Source organism: Centruroides vittatus, unplaced genomic scaffold (assembly GCF_030686945.1).
Source record: "Centruroides vittatus isolate TY-2023 unplaced genomic scaffold, ASM3068694v2 contig_349, whole genome shotgun sequence".
Taxonomy (NCBI): Eukaryota; Metazoa; Arthropoda; class Arachnida; order Scorpiones; family Buthidae; genus Centruroides; species Centruroides vittatus.
In genome coordinates this window covers 736,375-745,639 of record NW_027122172.1, presented here as the reverse complement: position 1 = coordinate 745,639, position 9,265 = coordinate 736,375, and the positions used below count along the sequence as shown (strand labels likewise).

The window sequence follows — 9,265 nt, the reverse complement described above, 5'->3', positions numbered from 1 at the left end:
TTACGTCTTTTCGGTCACGGTTAAGCTCGACGGGACGCGTCGGGAATTAGAAATAATACGTAAGAGGAGAAGCGACCTTTCGGCGCGGCGAAGGCGAAATCTCTCGTTCGATATTTACAGAATTAAGAATTTAAATCGGCGGAGGACCTTCGATATTCGCCGGCCATTAGTTCCGTCCCAAAGCGTCGCTTTTCGATGGGAACTTCCCGAAAGTTTTACTGGAATTATCGTAATTTTCCCGGTGGGTGGGATAATTTTATCTTCCGGTCACGCGAATGCGGAACCTCGAAAATCGATAAACATCCTTTTACTTTCTTTAGAAGACCTTCTCGACATATGGAAAGTGACGTCAGAATTTTTCATCCGATATAATTTTCGACGTCTGTTAACGCGGATCGAGTCACTCGAGGTCGAATCTGACGCCCGTCGGCCACGCAACGCGCGCTTTATCGTTTTTTTCGACTCCGGGAAGGTATTTTATAAAGCGTTAACTAACCGTTATTAAACGTACTCGTTAAGAAAAAGTCGGTTCATCGCCGGTAGGAAAAATTTCTTTTTCGACCGGCAGATCGGGAGCTACCGGATCCTCTCCGTACGTTTACGTTTTCGTGGCGTAAATAAAAGAAAGTTAATAATTTGCCGTTTTTAAAATTTTATTTATATATTTTTCCAATTAAAATTAGAAAAATAAGAAACAAAATTTATTTGGGATGTTTAAGCCGAGTATTTTTCGCGTATTTTATCGGGATCGGCGGCCGCCGTTTACGTTCGGCCGGCCGATAAACGAGATAGATGTTTATCGGCGGGGCCGGCGACTGGCCGGTCGAGGAACCGCCAGCGCCATCTTTAATGTTAAAGCAATTTAAAAATAACTAAACTAGTACTATTCCTCGAAAGGAACCGATGGTATTTATTCTATTCTCGGAACGTTAAATTCGTTGCCGGTGCGACCGACGTTCGTTCTCCGGCGGGTTACGTTGGGTTTTTAAACGTCGACAATTTCTTCGACCTAAAAATCCATCGGCGACGTAATTCCGGTAAAAAAGGGCGTTTTACACCCGTAACTTCGTCGTCGGCTCCGAGTAAAGTTATTCGACGGGACGCTTACGTTCGGGGCCGATTCGCGCGTCCCGGCGTTGCCGGACTAGCTGGGCGGTGGCGCGGAACCCCGCTTCCCTCGTATTTTCTAAAATATAAATACGGTCGAGTCCGCGTAAGTCGACACCGTCGGTCGAGTAGTCGGTTTTCCGCCGTCCCGGCCGACTTACGTAAGTATTAATGTTAAAAAACTCCGGTTTACTCGACACCGCCGGATAAGTCGACGTACTTTTGCCGTCCCGCACTCCGATAAGTCGTCACCCCCTCCCGAAAAAACGAATTCGCTCCGCACGCGTGGTGCGAACTCATTTTTTTTCGGGAGGGGGAGTCGATTTATTTATTAATATATAATTAATATATATATATATATATATATATATATATATATATTAATGAAAATGCCTTAACATTTTATGTATTTTTACGTATAAAATAATAACAGAAAAACAGAAAGAAAATATACAATGTACATCGACGTGGCATCGGAATCCAATTTAGCATTTTCTCGCGCCGGAGGCATTAAGAATCCTTAGACGTTACTCGCCGACGATGGCGAAGACGATGTTTTCGAGGCGTCGGCGACGGTGGAAAAAGAAAGTCGAGACGGTCGAGTGTTGGAAACCGACGACGCTAAACGAATTTTTCGGCTTTTCGTTCGCGGAGTAATTGCGAATGGAGGACGCGACGTATTCTAAGCCTATACTACCGTATTTTCCTAATTGTAGTTTTCTGGTTTCTTCCGACTCGGCTTTAGTCGTGGCGTCGGATAACTCGGCACGTTTCCTCTTCCCCTCGGGGTGTCGACTTACGCGGACTCGACCGCGTATATCGCGCGATTATTTTCGTATTTTCGAGTACTTTCGATTAATTAAAATTAGTATTTCCTTATAACCGCATTACGTATCTTATTGCAAATTTCTGTACGGGCGAAAAACGACGATAACGTTGCCACGGTACATTCGGATATAAATTCGCATACGCGTATTCCCGACGAAAGCGCCGCGTGGTCGAAGCTCCCGCGGCCAAAATATCCCGACGGTGTAAAGCGGCCAGATTATACGCATTGGCGCGCGCTCCTCCGGCGGACGCTAGGCACCGAAATACGGTCGAACCCGTTTTTACGCGGTCTTTTTTGCGCGGTATAGTCGGCGACTAGTCTCGCGCGATTTGTCGCGTCTCGCGTCGACTGATTATAGCTAAACGAACTTATTATAGTAATATTATTTCGCGAATAGGCGAAAAATGAAATAATTTATTTTTTAAATCGACAAAACACCACCCGGACAAAAATACGTAAAACGGACGATAGACCAGACGACGCGGTCGAGTGCCGACGTCCGTTTTAATCGCGTTAATTAAACTTTCGAAGCGCTTTCGCATTCCCGGACCGTTAAGATAAGATTCGTTTCGAAGCGTAAATCGAAGGTAAACGTACCGTATTATTTACGTATTTTCTAAATCGGATTGCGAAAGGTTTGGCGAGATTCCGATTAGCTGCCGAGCCCGGTGGCCATTTCGTTTAAAAAAGCAATTCCTAGTTATTTCGTACGATTTTAAGTTATTTTCTACGCGGTTCCTATCGACCGCGTAAAAACGGGTTCGACCGTACGGCCTAAGGCTTCCGACGACGTATCCGGGGCCGCCCGGCTCGGCTACGGTCGAATGCCACCGTAGCTCGGGGTCCGGCTTTTACGCGCGCAGCGATTGGGCCAAGGACGAGGGCCCGTTACGTGTCGTAGGTTAAGTATTAAGTACGACGAGTTTAAGTATTTCGAAACGATTCCAAATGTCTTTCGATGTATTTTTATTAACGAATTTTAAGTAATATTTAAAGATGCTTAATTTTTGTAACACTCGAAATCCGCGTCGGTGGTCTCCGGGCGAGTCGATCCACGGTTTCTAAAGAAAGACTACAATTTTCGCATCTAAACGATTACGAAACGAAAGTAAAATGATTCCTCCGGTTCGTCTTCGCGCTGCGAAAGGACTACGAAGGCGAATTAAAGAAGATCGGACGACGACGGTGAACGTACTGTACTCGTCAAAGCATTTTTTTAAAATATCGTTTCTATTCTGCGGGCGCTAAGGGTGCGACTACGCGGACCCGAATTTAGTAGCGAGCGATATAGTTCTCGCGAAGGAGAACCACGCGCGAGCGAGAAGCGAGAAATCTCTCCGGCGAGAGCGAATTTCTGGTTCTCGCACGTATCCGACTGGGTTTGATATTCGAGGAATGATTATTTCTCGCGTCCTTCGTCTATATATAAAAAGATTTTTGTTTTAATATTATTCCAACTACAGACGAACGTGAAATTATACAAATTCTATTTTCTTACCAAATTATTATAACGTCCTTTAGCTTTTCGCCGTTTCCGTAGAAGACGAACGCCGTATCGGCGTTTTATTTTTATTTCTTCGTGCGGTGATCCTAATAATAACAACTTTTTTTTTTGCTAGTAACCAGCGTCCACGTCGAACCGTTTTGTGTTTTATTTGTATATAACGATAGCTTACTCGGCAGGTTCGACCGGAACGCGTGACTCGTTAACTCCACGCCTTTCTCTCGTTCGCTCGCGCGCTGTGTGGTCGTATAATCGAGAGCGAGAAACAAAAGGGAGCGAGAAATGTCGTCGCCTCTTCTCGCCACTTATTCTCGCTCTCTCCGAAAATTCGCGTCTGCGTAGTCGCACCCTAAGGCCGAGACTCCGCTAGCGTAAAAACGGGCGCGAAACCCTGCCCCTAAAAGTATTTAATCGCGTGACCGTAATATTTTACGCCCGAGCGAGTGGTAAAACCGGCGTAAAAAGCCGGTCGAGCGGCGTTCGACTTTCGACGCCAATACGGCCGTAAAACGGTACCGTCCGCCCGTCGGAAGTCGGTGAAATCTAGACCGTTGCCACGCGGCGCGAAAATGGCGGAAAACGGGCTTTCGTGTACGTTCTCCGGTGGCTACTCTAGATCCGGAGATTTGCCGAAAACGTCCGAAAGTATTCGCGTATCTACGACGAGAGGTATCCCGATTATAATAATGGATGCCTAAAACGCGCGATATGGACGACCGGAGGAAAATCCTACGGTTTCGAGGAGTATATAATAAAAAAGCTAAGATTATAAGCGCCGTATATTATCTTAATAATACGATAATAAAAGTTAATACAGTCAAACCTGTTTTTATGCGGTCTTTTTTTGTGCGATTTTTTATTTGTGCGGTATAGTCCGGTTTATTTGTGTTGGCGACTAGTCTCGTGCGATTCGTCGTGTCTCGCGTTGACTTATTATAGCTAAATAAACTTATTATAGCATAAACGAACTTATAGTAATATTATTGCACGAATACGCGAAAAATGAAATAATTTATTTTTTAAGTCGACAAAACACCACCCGGACAAAATTATGTAAAACGGACCATCCGCCAGACGATGCGGTCGAGCGCCGACATCTGTTGTCGATAAATTCTATTTCGTACGGTTTTGAGTTATTTTCTACGCGAGACTTTTTTTACGCGGTCCCTAGCCACCGCATAAAAACAGGTTTGACTGTATACGAAAGTAAAGATATTATTTTTACTACATTTGTAATTATAGTACGGAAAAAACCCGTACGATATAAGCGTTATCTTTATGTCGATATATCGCGTATACGACCGTAAAGGCGTAACTTCGACGGCACCGTCGCCGTAAAAAGTTCGCTAGCCGGATCTCCGCCGCAAACGCAAATAGATCGCGTGATTAAAAGTTTTTACGTTAGTGGAGTCTCGGCCTAAGATACTCAAATTATTTGTACTAGGGATCGCGTGACTAGTCTCGGATTTTATCCGTTATAGACGGGACTGGCACGACGCGGGGGTGGGGTCGAGTGACCGGGAATGCGACCCACGCGTTCCCGACAGATAGCGCGATCTTCGTCCGTCCGGCCGTGGCGTATGTCTGTTATTCGGCTGGCAATTGCGACGTGGAAAACATAGTACGGTGGGTGATCGGTTAACGAACGCTTCTGCGAAAGATTTTTACGATCGGACGACGAACGCTTCGCCGAACAAACACAAAAAGAAGCGACGGAAATAGCAAATACCGATTGATTTTTCCTCGTCTTCGGGCAACGATTCGGAACTTTTCGGAGCGCGGGAGACGTCGACGTCGACGCTCGATCCGATATATACCGATCGGAGAGTATTCCTCGAACTTTGAAATACTCCCTCGTAATTCCAGCCTTTTATTTTTCCGACAGAAACAATTCTTTTATAGTATTCGCCAGACTGTCGGGCGGGCACTCGTTAAGTTTTGCGTCGGCTTTTATTTTCGAAAGGTGAGTATAATAGCGAAGGTAGAGAGTGGGCAGATGTCCGATGTTGCCGGGCAGTATGGCTCGAACAAATCTACAGTAGGCCGCAGTTCGATCTTATCTAAGAAAGGTACTGCGTAATCGAGAAGACTCGAGCAGCCGAAGGAGTAACAAAAATCACATCTGAGAAATAAAGAACGTCGAAGAGCTCGTAATGGAACCCGAAACGGATCTGACAGCGGAAGAACGCCGAGAACTCTCGAATGAAGAACACCGAAAAACTCGGCGAGATGTTTTCTTCTCAAAAAGAGGATTAATGCCGAGATCTGCTATTAATTAAAGATCTTTTGAAAAGGAGGAGGATGTCGGATCGACGCTCTTAAAATGGCATACAAACCGGGTTAATAGGCTCGGGGATCTCTACGATTACGATGCTATTAATTACTTCTGAAAATCCCGGAGAGAGAAAGCAATCGACATTAGACAGATTTTTAAACCCCCACAAACAAAAAACACGACTAATAAAAATGCAAGTGTGTGTATACGTGTATTTTTATTATTACGTATAAATAAACGTAGTAAGAAAGTATATGCTTTTTATTTTTTGGGGTCTCCGGAACGAATTAATCGAGTTCCCATAAACACCTATGGTAAATCGATAATCGGTTAACGAACAAAGTATTGAAACGGATTGTGTTCGTTAACCGATCACCCATTGTATTTAAAGACAGTAAATATAAAGTAATAAAAATGACAAAATATTTTATTTCAATACAAAAGTTTCGTAACAAATCCAATAGAAAATTACTTTTGCTACAAATGGGTACCCAATTATAAAAAAATTGTAAAATTTACAAGCAACTCGGAATGCGTAACTATACAAGTGTTAAAAAGACGGAATGGTTTAAGAACGACCGAGAACGACGGCCAGGAGTGCCATTCGAACGTACATTCCCGCTTCCGCCTGACGGAAATAGGCAGCACGAGGATCTGTATCAAATTCGGGACTGAAAACAAAGTAAAAAGATTACGAATGATAACAAAATTCTATTTTAATAACGAGGTATAATGTAATAATGATGTACCTGATTTCAAAAACTCGAGGTAAAGGATGCATGACAATCATTCTCTTCTTGGCCTTTGTCATTAATTCGGGAGTCACCACGAAATGACCGCAAGCCTACGTATAAACAAATTAAATATTATTTTTTCCACAGTTTATCATTTAACTGAAATATCTTGCATCTCGTGTATCAATTGATTTGTCGACACCAAGCATTGGTATGCTACGGGCTGTACAAATAGTCTATTTGTCCGTTACGAATGGGCTTGATCTACAGCTAATGAGTTGGAAGAAATGTGGTCCGTCTTTAACAATATCCACCGGTTCGGATTCGAGTAAAACCCTGCTGTACGAGACCCTTGTTTTATACCTACAAATGCCAATGCCCGAGAAAATGGTAGAGTCTTCCTCTACCATTTTACTAGTTTTGACTAAGTTATTGTCGTTAGTAAAATTATACAAGTCGGTCATATAATCACTAACTGGTATGCTTCCAAACTGAAATCGGGACTAATCGCAGATAGTCCGGGACTTTTGGACGACTCGATCTTTTGTACTTTAATATCCTCGAATCACTTTTCACTTTTGTGCATTTTCAATTGGCAAATAAAAACTTCAAGCTGGGGTGGTGCTTTCCACAAGATGAAAATAATTTGCAAAAATTATTTTTATCATCTGTTTTAGCATTCTAACGCAATCTCTTCTGCCTGAAGGCATTTTTTACTGTTTCTTTCTAGCAGACTGGGAAAAGAATTCCTCTTTATAATACACAATGCCCCATTACTTGGCTTTTGTATATATTACTTCCAAAAGACGGAGGTTGCTACAAGCATAAAATAACAACAACCACCTTCCCTTTCTCTAACAATAAAGCACTAACAACAAAGCACTAACAACATTCTTAAACTGTGTACGGACCTAAGTTCGAGAATTGGTTTAATACGTAACGTGGTCTGTGGATAGTTTGCAGACGATTCTAGAATGGCTCTTCGACTTGTAGTTTTGCTCCGAGCTGCCGTGTCGGAGTTTATTCTCGAACGCCGGACGAACCTGCAGACGGAGTGCCTCGAGCCGCTCCCCGAGCGTGTAAATTTTTTGGCGAAAACGCCGTGCTCTAATTTTGGTCCGCGTGTGGTTTTACCGGGTAAATTTCGAGGTGCCGAGAACAAAGTTTTACAAATTTGCTTGTTTTTCGATCGGTTCGAGAGTGTTATAGAGTGGAAGAATAGACTTATTACTATATATTCGGCTTAAATTTGTACAAGAAAATCATTCGAATTATGCTAATTACCTTATTAAACTCGTCTAATGACGTAAATCTCTCTTTCTGGATTCTAGTCATGTATAAGACGTCCGTTTCTGGGATTGCAGCTTCCAACGAGAAAAATTCTTCCTATTAAATACAAATACATTTAAATTAATGCTAAAACTAAAAAATTAATCAAAAAATAACTTAACCTACTTGAGAAATTCCTTTTGAAGAAACATAATTTACTACATTTTCTGGCATTTTCAAATTATCGGGTGAAACGTATCTCAACTGCACCTTGTAATGGGTTAAGAGACGAGCCAGGGAATGGACCGTTCTTCCGTGTTTTAGATCTCCGACCAACGTTATCTGTAAAAGCAATTTAAAATTTGCATACTGCTCTGATGCTTCTATTTAAGAGTATAAATCAATACAATTTAAACTCTAGAAAGTATTTCATAGTTAAAAGGAAGCTGCAATTATTCTTCTGTCTCATAAATTAATAATCAATAAGAAATGGTTGACTTTTAAAATCTATTGTAAAAAAGTTTAGCAAAAACAAAACTGGACCACAAGAACTTCGTAACTGCTAGAATTTGATATGGCCGATTGATTACCAAGAAAGTCACACTGCAGACTACGTACGGTATAAGTAATTGTGATAATGATTGTTACGGCTCGACGGGATCCTCCGTGGAAGGGGTACTCTTCTATGGAAAACGGCCCCTATTCGGGCATTACACAAATAAAGAAAAGCCGGAAAACTCCACATGGCCAGCTTGTTGTTTTCGTGCAAATCTGGGATCAACTACCAACATTTGGTAGTTTTATTTGCTCAGCCATTGGTGCATTTGCTTGTTATGAATAGATATATACAAAACAGAATTGACCAGCACAGAGTGGGAAGGGGAACAACACATCAGACCCAAACTATTCAAGAGAAAGCAAAAATCTAGACTGGATTTTAACTTGGGTACCTCAAAATATGGCCATCCTAATAGAGTTCAATATACTTATAAATCTGATTTATGCTAATGTTTTTATTAAAGTTCTAAAAATTTTAGAAAAAATAAAGACTTCTAACAAAATGTTTGTTTCAATAAACATATTACCAGTAATTTAACAAGGAATAACGAATCAAATAGTGTAATTTTTTAAAAAACCACTTTAATACATTACTTACAATTAGCCCGTTAACAGTTCCGATCTCTTCTCGTATTGTAAAAACATCCAAAAGTGCTTGAGTTGGATGCTCTCCTGTTCCATCACCCGCATTAATGACTGGTTTCTGACACACATTAGCAACTTTCTGTAAATAAAAATGAATATTTATTATATTGATGGAAATTTTTGGAATTAATTTGCTGATTCTCTAGAGCTCAAAAAAAAAAAAAAAATATTTGCAGAATCAAATGATAAAATCTGATTAACTATCAGGTGTGAATATGGCTAATTAATTAGATAGATATTACATAATTTGGACTAAAAGTAGATGGTTATACTGCAATCTTGTATTAAATTTCATAATCAGAAATAAATAAATTAGTTTAGACTATCAAATCCATCCAACGAAC

The 9,265-nt window shown here is 41.4% G+C and overlaps 1 protein-coding gene across 1 annotated transcript in view; it reads right to left on the bottom strand.

The window, feature by feature from the left end:
* Nucleotides 1-6,124: 6,124 nt before the first annotated feature.
* The window catches only part of r (carbamoyl-phosphate synthetase 2, aspartate transcarbamylase, and dihydroorotase rudimentary), a 186,212-nt gene continuing 183,071 nt past the window's right edge, over nt 6,125-9,265 (bottom strand). The window contains exons 41-45 of the mRNA XM_067269235.1: nt 8,875-9,000; nt 7,905-8,060; nt 7,734-7,835; nt 6,465-6,559; nt 6,125-6,386 (exon numbers count right to left, since the gene is read on the bottom strand). Coding sequence (XP_067125336.1) covers nt 6,284-6,386; nt 6,465-6,559; nt 7,734-7,835; nt 7,905-8,060; nt 8,875-9,000 — 582 coding nt within the window. The 3' untranslated portion in view covers nt 6,125-6,283. The remainder of the gene's footprint in view (nt 6,387-6,464; nt 6,560-7,733; nt 7,836-7,904; nt 8,061-8,874; nt 9,001-9,265) is intronic.